At 44.2% G+C, this 19,396-nt stretch overlaps 1 protein-coding gene across 1 annotated transcript in view; it reads right to left on the bottom strand.

The window, feature by feature from the left end:
- CAMK1D (calcium/calmodulin dependent protein kinase ID) overlaps positions 1-19,396 on the bottom strand; it is a 210,363-nt gene that overhangs the window by 74,127 nt on the left and 116,840 nt on the right. The window contains exon 3 of the mRNA XM_041483769.1: positions 8,770-8,844. Within this exon, the coding sequence (XP_041339703.1) occupies positions 8,770-8,844 (75 nt within the window). The remainder of the gene's footprint in view (positions 1-8,769; positions 8,845-19,396) is intronic.

Genomic DNA, 19,396 nt, shown 5'->3' with positions numbered 1-19,396 from the left:
TCAGAAGCACTTTCTGCAAGTGGTCCTGCTCCATGCTTACAGGAAAACAAGCTTTAATGGACAGGAAAGACCCTGGGCTGCAGTGAGAGAAATATTCCTGCAGATAAGCCTGGTAGGCAATCAGAGCAAGGCAATTTCTCTCCTCTCTGCTCAGCATTGCTTAATTATGGTTACACCTCTCCTGTCCCATGGCACTGGGTGATGTTTTGCAGCAGGGTGACCGTGCACTTTAGGACTGAGTACATCTGACATCACCATCACAACAAGGAGCATCACAGTCATGGCAGAATGGGAGCCTAGCTCTGTGCTCTCCTGAAGGAATATCCCTTTTTCTGTAGCTGCAAGAGACTCACAGCAGATTTTTCATGGCAAAACCTCAATGACAGAGAGAAAAATAATTGCATGAATTTTAATTTTCTACCTGATTTTGCGTATTACAGATGCCAAGCCCAGTTTTTAGTAATGCTGCCTCTGTTTATGCTAAGGCAGGTCTTAAAATCTCAGCTCCCTTTCAGTGGATTTCAAACTGTTTCTGATTCTTTCTTTACAATCCATTTTGGAGAATTGTATCTTCTTTCCTCAGAGACATCTGGACATTTAAAGGCTCCACTACGTCTCACTCAAGGATATCAGTGCTCCTTAGAGTATCATCAGTGAGGGATGAAGAAAATGCAATTACAGAGTGGTTAAATGCTCCTTGCCAACAGAATAATTAGACAGAATAAACACCAAACTCCTCCAAACCATCTTCAGTACTAGTAGAGAAAGCCCTTTTCAGCTAAGCCAGGATCACACAGCCCCAAATGGGAATTTTGTCTTGGAGAAAGGAAAAGATGACATAAATATTTGGGTCTCAGAACACAATTTCCCTCCAATTTAAGAGAAAAAAATGGCCTTTACAAGCTAAGATATAACCATGTGGCATGAATCAGAAAGAAATGAGCACATGTTCTATAAATGCATCAAAGAAAGGCTTCACCAGCAACAGTATTTTCTTTTTCTATAAAATGCTTAAAAAAGTAAAAGCTTGGCTACAGCAGACCTAACCAGTGTTTCAGGAAAATAAGAAAAAAAAAAAAAAATAAAAAGAAAACCACAAAATCCTCCACATTCATTTTCCACTGAATAATTTTCCAGGGAGAATGTTTAAAGCAGGACCTATGGCAAGTATTTCTGCAGACCTATGAAAATAGTTTCTGTAAGAGGAGGTAACCACAGTACTGCAAAAAGAAGTCAAAACAGGGTTTCAAACAGCAACCTGCACTTCCACAAAAAATTCTAGGTTTTACATTCTCCTGTTTAAGGCCTTGACACCCAGCCCAGCAACAGAAATCGATATGAATCAACCTGGCTTTAAAAATACACCCTAGGTAGAGATTTTGGGGCAATGCAGATGAAATGTGTAGTGAGAGATCTTTTCTTTCAGTGTGAGTATGAACAGGATGATAATGCTCCATCATCACCTGCTGTAATGCAATGCAAGTGTAGGTGCAAGTTAGGCCAGCACTGCCTCTGGAGTCACTTGCAGACTCTTGACCTGACTGCCCAGCCTAGAGCACAGGCTGGAGCTGAGACATGAGCATGCCTGGGAAATTGAGCCTGTTTTTCCGCCACAAAATCATGGAATGTCTTCTGGAACATACTGACACGTGGCACTCACCAGGCTCCTACTGTCCCCTTCACCAGAGCCTGCAGAACCTTCCTCCAGAAGAAAACTTTTAATAATGTTTTCCATGTAAAAGAATGGACTTGGGAACGCCCACGTTCATTTGGCATCTTGATTCAACACCGTGTTATTTCACTTCAAAGCTTTGCAGGTTGTTATGAAAAGCCTTTTCTGTTTAAATAAGTGTAACCATTTAATCAGAATGACTCCACGTCATGCCTGAGAGAGATCCCACTGTATCATAATGAATTCTCACACTGTGGCATATATGGATTTAACATTTATTATATGCCTTGTTGCAAAGCCCTTTCCACCTGAATTAAACACCAGCTATTTAATTGACTTTGGTGCACCACAGTGTAAATTACCAAGAGCTGAGAGAAGCAGAACTAAATCTAAAAGACTCATTCAGTGACTACGTGAACATCAAGTAACCAGCAGGGAAACTTCTGGGCAAAGCATGAAAGGAAGGAGATGCTTATCCAAAGCCAACAAAATGGCAAGAAAATTGCTAGGGCTCTAAATAGCCACCTTCCTGCTGTTTGGAGAGAAAAGCCTCTCTCCTGCTCTCAGGGAAGCAGTGATATTATACAGGATTACTGGCAGATCTCTGTTGCTGCCCCTTCAATTGCCTGTTCCAGACCAAGCCATACAACACAGGCAGGTACACCCCCATGCCCTAAAGAGGGGCTAAAGAGAACCCTAAATGGGGACTTAGTGAGGCAGCTGCTGCAGGGCTGGAGGAAGGAACTCAAGTTGATGCTGCCAAAACCTATTGCTATTTAAAAAAACAACAATCAAGGCACATACTGTCATCCCAAGGATTTGGTTCCAGCACTTGCTGGTGAGTGGGCATTCCAACAAATAACTCTCTGTTTATTGTAATCACCAACATAGGAAAACAAACAAATTTATGAGACCTTCAAATCTTTTTGTAACTTTAAAGATGAATATATTAGAACAAGTTTTATTTTGAATTTTGGCCAAACCCTTTGTTTTCTCGATTGACAACAGCAGCTTTGCAACAATAGATATCTTAAAAGAAAAAAAATCCATTTTCATCTGAACTCTTCACATTTCTGTGAAAGCAAACAATGTTATAATGCTGGCTGTTCAATGAAAGTGGGAAAATTTTTCTCCATTATTTCTTTATTCTCAAGGCTACAGGAAAAAAAGATAACCACTCTCCATCAGGAGTAGCATGTCACTTGAATTGAAAAAAACAACCCCAAACCATAGCATTGCCTTGCTAATGAGTCCTTACTGGGATGTTTTGACTAAGGTAACAATAACAAGTGCAGGCTTTGGAACAAGGATGTTGACAATTGTCTACAACTCTTGAAGGTGGCAGAACCTTCTAAGTGGCTTTGGAAGGCATCACGAGAAAGTTTTTTGTAGTCTCCAAGGTGAAGAAGACTCTCACCATTCCTCTGTTGCTGTAGGAAGGCTGGGCTGCTGCCCAGGGACTCTAAAAAGCCTGGTCCTAGCCACGGCTGAAGCACAAGGAAGCAACAGGACTGCTGCTCAGGAAAAGGTGCTGTGTTTGGAGAAGACATGGGGGCTAGGAGTTACCAAAAGTTCTGCCACAGCCAGAAAAAACAAGAAGAAAAATGAAGAGTGCTGGGCACAGCTAGGACTAGCCAATGAGCACCTTCACACTTTCAGGATCACACAGACTCCACAAAATTACAGGTGTCTAAAAGCCATTCCGGTCGTCAATCTGTGGTCTATTAATCTGTTACCAATAAATTTGCCCATGACCTGATCTCTAACCTGACATTAATCTTTTCCAGTCTGCTTATAACCTCTCTGCCACTGGAAAAGGGAGATCCTCCTTTGTATTTAGCACTGACCAGTGTTAACCCATAATCTTTTTTTCCACAAAGGAAAAGATGTCAAATTGATGCCGGATTAATAACTGCTACCTTTCTGCTCCTGAAGAGCCCAGTATGCTTTTATTATCCATTGGTAAGGCACTGGAACAGGCTGACCACAGAAGCTGTGGATGTCTCATCCCTGGAAGTGTTTAAGGCCAGGTTGGATGGGGCTTTGAGAAACTTGGTCTAGTGGGAGGCGTTCCTTCCCAGGGCACAGTGTTGGAACTGGATGATCTTTAAAGTCCCTTCCAATTAAAATCTTTCTTTGGTTCTATGATATAAATTCCATTGCAAATGCAGAGAGATTTCCTTCTGTCTTTTGCATAAAGCTTACACAAAACCCCCCAAGCAGGAGAATAAGCCTCACCCAAGGAATGTGGCATGGCAGATCTGTGTTTTGCTTTAATTAGCATCCTGATGCGATACCGGCTTGGCATGCAGATCTGTGTTTTGTAACACGCCGAGCCCTCGCTAGACTCCGTAAGGAACCTGGCAAACACAACACTTCCTTCCATTGTCTGCTGTTTTTCTTGGAGGCTGAATATTTCCATTGAAATGTCACCTACATGCGCAGCTCATGCTCGGCTGCTCTCGGAGTGCACTCAGGCATTGGGTTTTCAAAAAACAAAGTGAATGCAGCACTTAATCACAGCTTAGCACTCTGCTTACTTATTAGCAAAACATACAGTTGAAAGGCATAATCGCAAGCAGAGTGGTTCCAGTAACAAAAACTTGTGCAGATTTTACCACTGGTGAGTACCTGCCTGTTTGAGCTGCCTCCCAAGGCATTGCAGGGTTGTAAGGTGCTTGTGTCTGGCAGGGTAGAGCTGATAAACAGCAGGAATGGGACACTGGGATTCTGAGCCTGCAAACTTGTGGGCAGAGCTTTCCTCAGTGCGTGACTTGCACCCGGCAGGAAGGAGCCTCCGTCATCTCAGCTTTTCTATGACAGAAATCATCTGAATAATTCATCAGAGTTCAGAGACCAAGCTGGAAAAACTTCAGGGTTGGGTGTTTTGGCTCAGCCTGGGCTGAGTTTTTTTGCATAGGTAAGGAGAAGTACTTCAGGGTTGGGTCAAACAGGATGTTCACCCTAAAAATGTCTCAGCAGAGATGCCAAAGCTTCAAAAGGCATCACAGGGAAAATACTCTGGTTTCTTTGGAGAACCAGGAACAGCAGCTGGCAGGATCTAGGTAAAGCAGTCCTGCCAAGAGGATCAGATCACAGGTGCCCCAAAGAGGTGGAACACTATACCAGACAGGCATTGTGGCTTTCACTTTCTTTAACTAGATCCTAGCATTGATAGGTATTCCTGTGGATTTGTCAATATTCTTGACTATGCAAAAAATTGCAATGAAATTCAGAAGTGGGTCTTCAGCTTTGTCCATTACTTACCTAGCTGCACACTACCCTAGGCTGCTTCTTATGTTGTGGAGGTGCCTTTTAGACCCATTTTTATAGCCTGTTTTCCAAAGGCAGTGAGGCATTGACTTTCCATCCTAACTTGCCAGCCATTAGCAATTTCTGACCCAATGGGTGGACTTTAACCAACTTTGACAGAAGAGTAGAGGTAGCAAAAATATTAAGCTCCTACCTATTTTAAGCAAATATGATTGCATAAAGGAGGAAAAGGAAATTACTGTCTTAATCGATTTTTAACATGGTCCCATATTCTTCTGGAGAAGCAACAGCCTCAAATCCTGTGGCTTTGACTAGCACAGGTTACACAAAAATCTTGGGGAAACCAAACTCTGCTGCTTCACACTTCAGTGCAGGCGAACAATAGAGATGAAATCAGTCAAGCCTTGGAAATCTGCTCTGATCTACGCAGGCAGCACAGTCAGAAAGAGCATTTGCAAATGGACCCAGAAAACTCAGCTGGAAAAGACATTTAGATTGGATAATTAGGAAAAAATTCTTCATGGAAAGGATTGTCAAGCACTGGAACAGACTGCACAGGGAAGTGGTAGAGTCTCCATCTCTGGAGGTACTTAAAAGATGTGTAGATGTGGCACCTGGGGATAAGGTAGGACTGGCAGTGACAGGTTAATGGCTGGACTCAATGATCTTTGGGGCTTTTTCCAACCGAAATGATTCTAAGATTCCATGTGTTTATGTAAATCCATTTTTATGCATGATTTTCCAGCATGCAGAAAATGAATCATCAATACCCAAAGAGGCTGATTATGCTAATGAAACATTAGTATCTGACATCACCAACCACAACAGATTATCAAGATCTTTCCCTATACTGACAGGTAAAATAAGGCAGATCACTTGTAAGATACAGTAAGGTAATTCTTACCAAATGGCACCAACAGCAACCAAAAATCCTATAACTGCTCATTAACAGAGCTTACTATTACACCAAAATTGTTCAATAAAACTATTTCTGAAAGCAATTTATTTCCCTCTGTCTTCTGCAATATCCCCTGGGGAAATCTCAAGCAGCATCCAGAAGGAATTAAACTTTCAGAGTTTTATTTTAGTTTTTGTCTTTGTTGCCTGGGTAGGTCTTAACAGTACTATAGGAAATCCAAGCTTGGGAAGGAGCAGTTTTTTTCTTGGAAAACACATCATCCTCATGGAAATACGACAAATGCTCTACAGTATTTTTCTATAGTGCCTGCAAAAGTTTGGCAGAGTCATCACAGGAGAGGCAGCAAATACCTACATTTGTGTTTGGCCTTGCAGCTGTACCAGTGATCACCTCACACCAAAGCTGAGCTACACTGGGAGTCAAAGACAGCAAGGAGTCGTCCACAACCTTGCCAAACACTGGGTTGGAACATCTTGCATTTTGGGAAAATAAATAAAGAAAAAATAGCCCAGCCCTTTATAAGGAACAGTATAGCCCCTAGACACATGAAATTCTGAGTTGTCGAATCCAGAAATCTCCAGCCTGGACTTCTGGTCTACCTTCTGGCACTGAGAGGATTGTGTCAGTTTGAACAGTTCTGTGATGGCTTGTATACAATATATGTGAAAACAAGGTGGTGAAACCAAAGCCAGAGATCTTATTTCCCCATGGACACGCTGGGAAACACACAGGGCAGAGTCACCAACAGCAACGTAACTCTGGGAAGTGCTCCCAGGGGGACTGGCAGGAACAAATTAAGTGTCAAGTAGACATGGACAGCTGCCTCTTAACCTCCCCTCTTTCCAACTCCAGCACAGACACTGAGACCTTTACTTGCCCATATCTTTGACAGAATAAATGAGGTGTGATATTTATCCTTCAAGCTGGCCTGCTAACAAGCATGGCTTTCATGTAAAAGGAGATGCACTCAAGGACAAACATAAACAGGCAGGCTTGGTCTGCCTTCAAAAACCTTCTCCCAATGAGGTGCTGCAAGACGCTCAGGGGCTGCAATGTGAATTTTCCACAACAGAGTGCTCAAAATTTGGTAATGAAAATGCTGCCACACCACAAAATAATCCTTGGGAAGTATTAGCTAGAGTCCACTTAGCAAGCAATGACCCAGAGAAAAGGACATATGGATTTGAGATTTGTTGTGCTCATCATACTGCTCTTTGAGTGGCACTGAGTTTATCCCCTTTTTTTTTTTCTTTTTTTTTTTTTTCCAGTCTAAGTGTGGCTTTCTCAAAGCTGCTTGATCAGAACCCCTTCTGCTTCACAGAACCCAAGTTTTAAAGGTAGGCGAAATTAGGAGAAATTGTTTAGGAGAAATACACAAAAATGAGAAGCTGAAAAACCCACAGGGAATCTAATAATAATCAGGGCAGAAATATAAACAAAAAGATAAGCTACTTCATGCTGTGCAATGGTTCACAGCCATTGTATCAACAAGTTGGTGTTACCTTGGAAACAAGAAATTATCCATACATGCCTTCTCCCAAACAGGAATCCATGAAAGGAGGCAAGCAAAATGGATTTTGAGCCTCCTGGACTTTGCAGTGTTGCCACCCAACTCTTGACACCAACTGATCCCAAACCTAACTGTTGATGGACACTCAGAAGCAGTGCAGAGGTTGCACCATCCTTCATGTAACACCCAAAGAGACGAGGGTGAGTACCTGGCTTGGATTAACCTGAGTATCCTGAGTACTCAGGGTGAGTACCTGAGTAACCTGGAGGGTTCTTGTCCTCTGCACCTTGAGATAACACAGCACTTTCCCAAAAAAGTACAGAAAGATTATTCCCTACATTCAGTTTAGTGCCCTTGGTCTATCTGGTAACACAAGGCACAGCTTTTTGTTGGGGCTGGGGGCTGCTCAGAGCTGCCACCCCAAATGCTGCTGATGGGCTCTGGCTTCAGCTGGGCATCTCACCCCCCTGGGCATCAGTGAACCTGTGTCCCCCTGGAGCAGCTAAATGCTTGACCTGCAGAAAATTAACTGGCTGGGTTTACAAGTACAGCTATAACAGAAAGGATAATTCCCTAGTAAGTGTTGAACAGTGAGCAAGTAAAAATTTATACCAAGATATAATCAGTGTCATCTCTCATTACAGAACTACATTTCAGATAACCCAAATATATGGATGCAAGGGTTTTATAAAAGTGATGGATGAACTATACTAAACAAGCTAATAATAAGTAGTAATAATATCTATTTATTTTTCTAAAGAGATTAAACAAAACTAAGGATTTGTAAATCAACTTATCACAAAATTGGTACTTCCCACAATCCAGCTGGCTTGTTGGAATTTGTACAACACTAATGTTCCTGTGCAAGTCCTTTTGCAGCACCCTGAACTGAAATGTGGGGCTACAAAAACACACTAAGAGTTTACAGGATGCTATTCTCCCCACAATGCCAGCACAACAACTTCTGAGGACACCACCATGCCTGGACCAACAGACAAGGGACCAGCATTTTCCCCAAGGGCTTCCCCTGAGTATTTAACCCCAGAGCTGCCTCTGTCAGATGCTCTAGGCTTCCCTATGGCACATCCGGCTCTTCTCAGCTGTAATTCCCTCCCCTGCCCTGTCTGTTCTGCTCTTTTTTTGATGTGATCTCACAAAACCACTCTGGTTTGATTTGGGTGAGACTAGTCACAAAACAATTCAATTCCCAATTTTACAACAACACAGCACACCACAGCTAGAGGTCTGGTTTTGACCACCCTCCAGGGATTTTGCAGTCTGTAGCACACAAGACAAATACCTCTTACAGATCCCATTTTTTCAGTTAAAGAACAAAACCAGAGCAAGAAGAGTTGGCAACTTTGATATAAAGACTTCATTAGGTTCAGTACTTACAACTGCATGACCAAATATAAATGGTTTGGACTCTCATAGATGTCTTCCAGAGCAACTATATTTTCATGCTTGATCCTGAAAAAATACAAGATAAGATAGGATGAAATAGCGATTCTCTTTTTTTTTTCACATAACTGCAAAACATAGAGCTATTTTTAGTTACATAATACTTGTCAGTGTTTTATTCAACTTCACAAACTTTTTGCAAGGGTGTGCAATGACAGAACAAGGGATAATGGCTTTTAAGTGAAAGAGGGTAGATTTGGTACTAGGAAAAAATGCTTTACTGTGAGGGTGGTGAGGCACTGGCACAAGTTGCCCAAGGAAGTTGCAGATGTTTCATCCCTGGAAGTGTTCAATGCCAGGCTGGACAGGACTTTGAGCAGCCTGGTCTAGTGGAAGGTGCCCCAGCCCAAGGCAGGGGATAGGAACCAGATGATCCTTGTAGTTTTAGGGCCCTTTTGACAAAAGTAAACAGTCCAAAGTGCTTCACAGCCCAGAATACAGTTATTATTCAGAAAAAATTCTTTCAATCCTCTCTGAAGCCAAAATGTGTAGCACTTAAATATCTGAGGCACTAGAGGTATACAGTTCCTGTTCAGATGAATGAAGATGTTTGGTTGGAGGCTGAATTCTCAGGACAGCTTTGCTGCAGGGTGCAAGGGAGTGACAGAGGCAGGGTGCAGGCTGGCAGGCAGAAAGCAGAGATCCGACCCCCTGAAGAAGCTGGCACAGGAAACCAGCAGCCATGTGACAGCGCCACGCTCCTTCCCACCAAATTCGTGCTGCTCTGATGTTAAGCCTGGTCTTGATGCCCAAATTTCCCTGCAGCATCATTAAGCACTTTGTGCACCAGCTCCAAGAGTCTTCATGGCTTTTTTGCATCCTCGCCATTCCCACCAAGCCTCTTGCCAAAACACTAGCTCTAAAGAGAAAAATCATCTCTACAAGCACACATCTAATTAGCTACCTCAGCAATGCCTCTGTGCATTTGTTCCTTAAATGTTTACAAATAATTTGTAAAGGATATATTTAACTTGTGAACATCCTGAAGAGACTACCCCAGTGCAAGCCCAGGGCAGAACATTAATTACACCAATTCCAAACAATATTTTAAGAGCAAGAGAAAGATGGAAAATTCTAAGAGGCCACTCATTAAGCAACAGATGGGTATGTTCAGAAGGAAAGTAAACATGCACTGTCAGCAAATGCAAAACTCTCTACATGTTTCTAGGTTCAAGCAGCTTAATTAAGATGCTTAATCATGAGTCAGGACCTTATTCTCTATGGTCACAAGTGTCCTAACACCTGTGTGATGACGTGGAGAGCAGAAGGTCCATTGTGCCCAGCAGGATCTTTCCCACAAGCATACAGACTGTTTCCTCTGAATTCACTGGAAATATTATGACTGACCTGAATTTATGCCCATAATCAGTCATCAAAAGCTGTGTTCATGCAAGGACTTTCACACACAGGAAATTTAATGTCAACAATAAGCAAACTCAAATGTAATACACTGCAGGATGTTAGAGCAACAAACACATGACTTGGCTCTTCATTCTGCCTAAATGACTGGAAAATCCCATGGTACTTTAGCAAAATTTCCAGGTAGATTGCATCACAAATTAAATTCTTAATATTTGCAACAGGAAACCAATACACCCCCCACTTGGCTTTACACAGGAAATGTTTGGAAGCATTTGTTTGTTTTGTAGGTCTAGTGCCTGGTCCCTTCAAGGGTTAGTGAGGACAAGGGCAGGTTTGCCTTGTTTAGTTTAGTTGAAGGTATGTTACAAATGACATTTCAAGCAATTAGTGATTTTAAATGAAAATTACTATATTCATTTATCCATTTTTCTTTATGCACCACACACATTCACACGATCCTTTGTGCTGCTCCTGCCATCACAATGAGGGCAGTTTAACACAATCAATCTTCTGTAATGTTTAAAGCCCCCAGTTTAGCCTGCGGTATGGTTTTCACCATGCATACACGAATACTTTGCATTTCTAACTTTGGAAAACCTCAGAGGCTCCCCACAGCAGCCTCACCATCACACACATGGTCACCCACAGCAAGCAGCCAGGGATGCAGAGGCTGGGGAAGAGCTCATCAGAGATGCAGCGCTGAGCACGGGGCGGCCGCAGCCCCTCTGCCCTCCCTGATTTGCAAACCAAGCAGGCACCGTGCCCTGTGCTCCGGAGGGAGGGCAGATAAACCTGCTCAGGGCTACAGAGAAAGGGAGAAAATGTTTAATCCCACTCCTGCATGGTCCTCTGTATTGAGCCCATCTGTCCCCCCCTGAAATCAGAGGCAGGCTGTGAGCATGTGGGAAGACAGCAAATAGGAAGTGTAATCTGGGAGAAGACAGCTGAAGAAGATGAATCACCCCCAAAGGACACAAAGAGCATCCCTCAAAGGGATGATGGCTTTTGGAGCACGATGCCCCTTTGGGAGGTGGTGTCTGCACATACCAGCCACCCCAGCTGCTGGTGGTGCTGCACTTCAGGGGCATGATGAGAGGGGAAAAGGCATTTTTCTCCCCTTTGTCTCAGCCTCCCCAAGACCAGCAAGGCCTCAGTCGTGGTGTTGTGCAGTGTTTATTATCCCTGGTCAAGTGCACATCACACACCTGCAAATGAAGCAGCTTGTCCTGCACAGCTTTTCTCTACTCAGAGGAACTCTCAAATGGGAAGCTATTAAAAGGAAAATGGAATTCAAAGTTAAAAAATCAACAACATGGAGATTACATGGGGTGAAGCCCAGTTTAGACAAACTGGGGGATCGTGTTGCTGGAGCTGGACCAGTGCAGCCATGGGGTTCCCAGCAGAGATCACTGCTGCCAAGCAGCAGCTCCTCTGCCACTCACTCCAGAAATTCACACAGAAATCCATGCGCTCCTTTATTCACACAGAAATCCTTGTACTCCTTTCTTCCTCTTAAAGCATGAGCATGCAATCACTTACAGCCCTGGTACACAATTATTAATCCTTCAAGGATGAAAAATGTTCATTTCAATAACACCCTGGGGTTTGGCCAAGCAGGTGTGGCATCTTCACAAAATGTTTTGTTGGTACCACAAAGTCCAGTGGGGATGGAGCAAATTTGTCCCACTCCTCTGCAAGCAGATCAGCAGTGCCAGATGTAAGAGGCAGACACTCCCTCTGGTTTGTAGGGATGCTTGGGTACATGGAGAGCCAAGGAAAGAAGCACTGTGAAGCAGCAGCTACTTGCTGGTCACAGAGCAGGAGGGATTTGGGGATGGGTTAATTAACTCCACTTTTATCCCCTCCTAGGAGCACCAAGTGAGTCTCAAAGGTTCAGAGGATTCATTCTGCTAAGCCTCCAAATGCCTGCACGCAGCCCTGCAGAAATACTCACTGGAATGTCTGATCTACTCAAGACCTGACAGGATTTATTATTTTAAAAGGTGCTGCTCTCACTTTACAGAAGGGGAAGCACTGTGCAGAAAAACTACCAGTTCTTCTGTAATCACCAGTGAGAATGGAGCAGAGAGGGCCAAGATTCAATCCCAGAGTAACATTTAAATCAATGGGCCATATTATTTCAATTCCTTTTCCTTCCTACCTCAGTGAGAGAATCTTAACCCCACTTCTCTGCAGACCTTTCCTTCCTTCTGTCCTCCCTCTCCAGATTCCTGCCTTCCCAACATTTGGCTCCCACCCTGCAATTGACAAATCTGCCTGGTTAGCTCTGCACAAATTGATGCTTTTAGGGTACATGATAGTGCAATATCAGGGCTGCAGCACAGGGGACATGGACATGGGCTGGGGTGACAGCGGTTCCCTTTACTTGTTTCCAAAGAAAAAAAGCCCTGAAAGTTAACATCAAAGCATGGACTTGCTTAAAGCAAATTAGATCCCATTATGCAAATTGATATGAAATAAGAAAAATTGCCCTTGCCACCTTTTCAACCTCCCTTTCATCACATTTGCTATTTTTCCTTATGCTCCCCCTCCATCCTGGCAAACCCCATGTGCTGCTTACATCTCCCATGTCCCAGTGTGTCCCCAAAATTCCTCTATCTGTGGCACAAAGGGCAGGTGCCACCTCCAGCCATCACTGCTTTGCTCAATTTCAGGAATATTCTGAGGCCATTATACAGAAAGAAGTTGTCTAGAATTAAAAATACAAATAAAGAGAGGCTAATCCTTCTTTAGATTCAGGACTTTTCACCCTACAATTCTCATGTGATGCTGCAATCCATGGGAAAAAGGATAAAACTAGGAGTAAGAATCCAAACAAACAAAAAAAAAACATAAAACCAAAAAACCCCCAAAACCATAAAGAGGAATTAAACCTGGTAAGAAACTATGAAAAGTTTTAAAAAAGAAACTATGAAACTATGAAAAGAAAGGATGGATTCCCCCTGTTCAGAGCAGCTCTGGGTTGGATGCTGTGCCTCAGGCAGACACAAACCTTGGGGCTGGATGCAACCATGCAAAATGATCAAGCTTCCCCTCCAGACTTTCAGTCTATGATTCTGCCACGTGCTCTTACAAAGGGATCAATGATAGAAATGAATGAAGGCAATGCTGCACTCGAGCAATATTTTAACACACAGCAGACCAAGATTTAAAGGAGCAAACTGAACTGGGCAACCAAGGACTTCAAGTGAGTTTTCTGGGCATGGCAGCTGTGCAAACAAGAGCTGACAAAAGAGTGCTTGATCTGCAGCAGAGCCCAAACACAGCCTGGCCCCCTTTGCTTCCTGTGGAGACATTGCATGACAGCATTGATAGGGGAATTGTCATTTTTCTCCAACTGCTACTGGTAAAACATAGAAACTTCCACCTCCAAAGGGGCTGAAATACACCCCCAAAACAAGACCTGACATGACCAGGGGTGACATTTGGCTCTGCTCACCAGTTTCCATCACACCAAATGGGCTGTGCTGCAGCACAGGAGTGGTGATGAGTACATGGCATGGCACCCCAGTGATGTTAAAATCCTCCCTTGCCACTGGCTGGCACAGAGACACCATGTCCTGCTCACTTCCCCCAGAAGTGCACAAGCCCCTATAGGTCTAGATCTAGGTCTAATGGACAATACTCACTTCAATGTTTGCCAAAAAACAAATCTAAAAATCAATATATTCCATGGGCTTTGGCAGGAGATTGCTTTTAAGAAGCAAGGGATTAAAATTTGGAAGTTGATGTACAATAAGGGAAACCAAATCCTTTAATGACTGAGCCTTCTGTACATCTCTGCTGGCTCCTGACCATCCCAGAGGCCAAAGAGCTGGCATTAAACCTGCTGTGTGCTGCCATGGATCATTAATTAGAGGGGCTGCACTCTGCACAGATAAAAGCAGAGAACCCAGATTTTGCTGCTGCTTTGGCTGCTGATCTGCCAGGAGAGCACGTGAAACAGCCCAGCTACAAATCACAATAGAATCATTTACTTAATATCTATCATATCTATCTTAATATCATATCTATCACTTAATATCTATCATATTTAACACCAAAAACCAGGATCAGTTAGAAGAATACTGTACAAAAACCTTGGGCAAACACAAGAGCTGCTTAAGTAGGGCAGGTCCCCCCCACAACAACTCTTTCCAAGTCAGTGTTACATTTGCAAGATGTGACATTTAATGCTGCACCTCCACCAGCAGCACGTGTCATGGGTAAAATGCCACAAGAAAGCAGGAATAATTTTGCAAAAGCCAGAACTAACAAAGCGTGAGTCTGTACGGATTCGTGGCTTTGAGTAACCAAATGTCTTTGAGAATCAATGTTCCATTATTCCCACATGTACCCTGGAGAGAGTTTTGCCAGCAGCATCAGGGTTAATGAGTTGGCCAAAGGAAGTGTTTAAATCACAGTTCCTGCTGTGGAGGGCACTGCAAACTTACCTCTGCTCATCTGTCTCATTTGTTTGAAAGAGTCAATAATTCCAACAGATAGTAGGATAGTCTCACACATGTTCACAGAGAGTGATCAGATCAGATTGCTTTCCACTTGAAAGAAAACTACCAAAAATTCTACATGATGGCTCAGAAGATGTGAGGATGCATGGGAACAAGCCAGCCTGATCTCAAGGAGAAACTGGCAATTCTGCCAAGAGGGAAACGGAGCAGAGGGGACGGCAGGGCTTGGTATGGGGAAGGAAACTGGTGCTGTCCTGGAAATGGTTGGCTGGCTACAGCTGAGCTCTGCCCACCATTCCTGCTCCCAAAAACCATTCCAATACTGATGCTGTGCATGGGACTTGCACTGCCTTACCTCAGTGCCATTCTTGCATGAGGGTCCCAAAACTGACACCAAGATTGGAGGTGCAGCCTCACCAGTACAGAGGGGCAGTCTCTGCCCTGTTCCTGCTGGCCACACTGTGCTGATGTTTGGGGTGTGAAAGGGAGGGAGGACAGCGTGGTGCCTCACATCACACGTGTCCTATTGATTTCCAAGGGTCCAAATTGTGAGAAGCTGTCAGATTGATGCCACCAAGTCAACCACCTTCCCTGAAATGGGCAGCTGGAGACAGCTTTAGAAGGAAGGTGGAAGGTTTAATGACCCTGACATTAATTTCTACTACTTCAAATCCCCCACAACATCCTCCCACCACAGCCAACAAGAATGTGGTCCAACAGTGGTGACAACTTCCGTGGCTTTGGTCCCCACCATCTCAGGGCATCAGTCTCCCCCTCTCTCACTCACAAACACAGATGCAAATAATGCAAAACTTAGAGAAGCCTCAGCTCAGACACAGAGCAGAGATGTGAACAAAAGCAGGCAGATGTCAGTTGTTCAGCAAAGGTGGCTCTACAGAGTCTGCAAATCCAAAACATCTGGTTTTTCTCTCCTACTACACTTATATTGCCAGTGTTTTTTGAAGCTATATCCCTAATTTGTCTATTGGAATGAGCTGGAGGAGGGTTACTGGATTCTGTACTGAATATTCACTTGCCTTAAAAATAAAACAGAGCTCATTTTTTATGAGCTGTAACTTAGAAATGGTGCTACATCCCCATGCCAGACGGCATTTTTTGACCTCCTCTGATCTCCTACTAGAGTGATATCTTTTGTTCCCACCCACATTACACATCTTGCCATGCTTGATCTAACAACTGGGCAAGGGACAGCTAATTCCAGCTCAAAGCCAGATGGTTCAGTGTCCATATGCTGACTGCTTGGCCAAATTAGTTAAATCTCCATGGCTGGAAGGACAAGGAGTTGAACTTTGGGGTCACGTGGGGGCTTCAAAACACAGACTGCTCGCAATACAGGAAGGAAATTAGTGTCTTCACCAATATTTTTAAGATCTCTATGCTTCTGTCAGGTTAATCTGGTCTGCTTTGGGAAATCAGATAGAAGAGAAAGACCCTGGATGCCCTAGAAGATGGTACACAGAGGCAAACATGGAGAGATGAGTCACTTCATAACCTTCCCTCCCGGTGACTGAAGAGGAGACTGTGGCAAAAAGCTCCAGTGTTGGTAGCAAGCAGCAAGTGGCTCAGAGCAGGTATCTGAAGGAAGTAGGAACTGTCAAAACTCAGAAGAGAGATGCCCACCAAAAGACCTACTTCTATTAGGCTTAGAAGGCAGTGATGATTTTAAAATTAACATGATTTCCAGTTTACTTTTTTCACACTTCAACACTTCAGTTAGGCATGAAATATTCTGTATGCAAAGCAATGGGATGGGATTTGTCCTGATCCAGAGTCCTGGGATTGTCTCATGATTATACAACTTGACCTCTCTCCATTTCATTTTCCAGATCCTACCCATCACCTCTATAACCTCCTGTTACTCAGGAGTGATGACCCAGAAATATTTCCATCCATTTCCATGGTCTTTCTTCCCTAGCACTGCATGTCTTCTATAGCAAATCCCAGCCTTATGTACCACGTGCATAAAATGTTCTCATGAGATTTTGCAGTGATAAAGTCAAGCTGGACACATTCCAAGGCTGGAAACCTGAGCTGTGTAGTTATTCAGCTGTAGCACTAACTGGCTGTGACAAAACCTGCCCACATTACACCTTGAAATTTCTGATCCCTGCCCTATCTCATGTTATACTTCCTAGTGAGCTCACAACAGAGCTCAGACAAAAGCTGAACATTTTCAGCACTAATTTTCACCAGGCACTGGTAGAACTTCATAACCCCTGACAAACATAATGAATTAATTCAGGTACTTTGAGGACAACCATGAGTGATTCCTGGATCACACACCTGGAGTTAGGTGCTGACCTTGTGCCCACTTGTCTCAAGAATTTTCAGGTGAATGCTTCTCAGCAGCCATTCAAGGGAAAGAAATTAAAGCTCTGGGCCTTCTATTACTAAAACTTGCAACTCCAGTGTGAAGACAACGTCCAAAAACCTTCTGGAATCCTTGTATTCCTGCAGATCTGGCAGCCCATTCAAGGCAACAGGACTATCCCCGTGTTAGTGCTATCTCAGGAATATCCCTGACTCCCACAAGAAGCAGACCAAACCATGGGAATGATGGTTTCCAACTGGTGGATCCCAACTGGCAGCAATCAAAAAGGCTCGCAAAGCTTGAGCAGAAACCTCCAGGCTGTTTAATGTGAAACACATCAAAACAAATATTAATGATCAATTAATCATTAAAGGTGGAAAATATAAAAGCAGTGTCTGCAAGGATTTATCTCAGACAAAAACAGTGTACCATGCTTTAGTTCTTGGCAGCAGCCCTGTTTTTGCAGTGTGGAGCACTGTGGATTTGCATGTGCAGCCAGAAATTAGGGATGATTCCCACTCCCTTGCCTGGGAGACTGAGGAACCACGTGCAGTTAAAGGTGGTGAGCACTCCTGGGCTGAGGTGGGCTGCTCTGGAGGTGTTTCTTGAACATAAAAGCAGGCTCTGCTTGCAAAACCCCTGAAAAACAGGAAGGCTGACACTCTTGGAAGGGTGATGTGGCTGCAGTCAGAGCAGCTATCCTTGTACATTGCCTCACAAAATGAGAAGATCTTATTAGTTTCCAGTGAATGAAGAGCTGAATAACTGGTGTAACACTGTGTGGCCTCCTGGCTCTCAGATGAGTGCAGTGTGTACACATCCACTCAGTTCTGTCTGAAACCTGGCAGCAGACACTCCACCTCTGAAAAGAAAGCCCTGCCATCCGTGAAATACCCATCTGACACAGACACAGGGGTGGTGTTGTCTGCTGTTATCTCCTTCACTGGTTTGAATGCATACTAATGAAGGGTGAATGCTCTAGCACCCACTCACCTGCACAGGTGAGTTACACAGGAGCATGGAAAACGCCCGTTCAGACAAGCACACAGTTGAAAGATTTAACAAAGATTCCACCACATGGGGAACAAATGTAGCTGTCACCCAGATGTGACAGAGCTGGGACTCCCAGCTGTGACTTTTACAGCATCTTTACCCACTGGGTTACCCTAGAAGCTAATGCATATGGTGAGGTGGAGCTGAATTGCTGATCATAAGGACAAGTAACAGCACAAAGGCAGACATGGTTTAGGTACTCAGAAAACCCTGATGTAACCAAAAAGACACTTTGTGTCACAGCAGGAAGCAGAGCTATGCTCTACAGTCACATCCAAAGAGGTTTATGCCTCAAAACCACATTTTCTCCACAAGAGAAGCAGAAAAGAAAATGGGCAACCAAGCACAGCTGACATGCTGAACATAAATTTCTTGTCCCCCAGCGAAGCTGAGTCGTCCTCTGCATGCTCATCGTTGCTGATTGTTGCTGGGCAGCCTAGAAAATCCCAGGCTTTGATTGAGTCTCATCAGACTGGGTGTGCATGTGACAATTAAAGCAGATTTCAGTTCCTCAGTGCCATGCCAGCGGCCAGCAGTGTCACATTTGCCCAGCTGCAGGTGTCTCCAAAAGGGGTCAGAGACCCTGTGTGTGCAGGGGGTACAGGAATAACCACTTTGCCTCTCTCCTAGCAGGTGTGGGTTTGGGTTCTGATCAGGTCTCCATGTGTTTGTGTCACTGGGGCCACTGTGCACCAGCAGTGCTTGCCTGCACCCTGCCCACCTGGCTGGCCCAGGGCCACCTGCCCAGGGAGCAGGGAAGCCTGGCAGACTGGGATGCTGGAGATCAGCTCTCCTGGGGCTCCTGGGCAATCCTCAGCTGGCATCCAGGCTCTGACTCAAGTACTCAGTCTGCTGGGACAAACCACATGAGAAACTCAGCAGCAGCAACCTGTCAGAAAACCCCCTCCTTCCCACCAGGCTACTGGGAAGCCAATTTATTTTATTTATTGAGACAGAAGGATAAGTAAGAGGCTAGGCAGGTTTCCACATTTCATCATCACTGTATTAGGACACTCCTACACAGAAGACTGCTCCCCCAGCTGCCTGTGGGAAGTGCCAATAGCCCTCGGGTGAGTCACAGACACCCTGCACCATCAAAGAGTGAGTGGGAGAGCTCTGCACAAGGGGGGGATGGAGCTCAGAGGACAGACCTTGCCACTCCAGGTTCATTATGAGTTACTGTCCTCAATCACAGAGCGTGGAAAACCAAACTGAAAGGCAGATCCACTTCTCCTGACACTTGTGTGAAAGCAGTGGGACTCCTGGAAGTCCCAGCCCTGCTCCAGTTGGTGAGTGACAGAGGGAACACAGCTCCAGCCCTCCAAAGCTGAACCTGCCATTTCCA

The sequence above is a fragment of the Pyrgilauda ruficollis genome, unplaced genomic scaffold, assembly GCF_017590135.1.
Source record: "Pyrgilauda ruficollis isolate IOZ18807 unplaced genomic scaffold, ASM1759013v1 scaffold61, whole genome shotgun sequence".
Taxonomy (NCBI): domain Eukaryota; kingdom Metazoa; phylum Chordata; class Aves; order Passeriformes; family Passeridae; genus Pyrgilauda; species Pyrgilauda ruficollis.
Note: the sequence above shows the minus strand (reverse complement) of the source record. Positions and strands in the feature narration are given on the sequence as shown.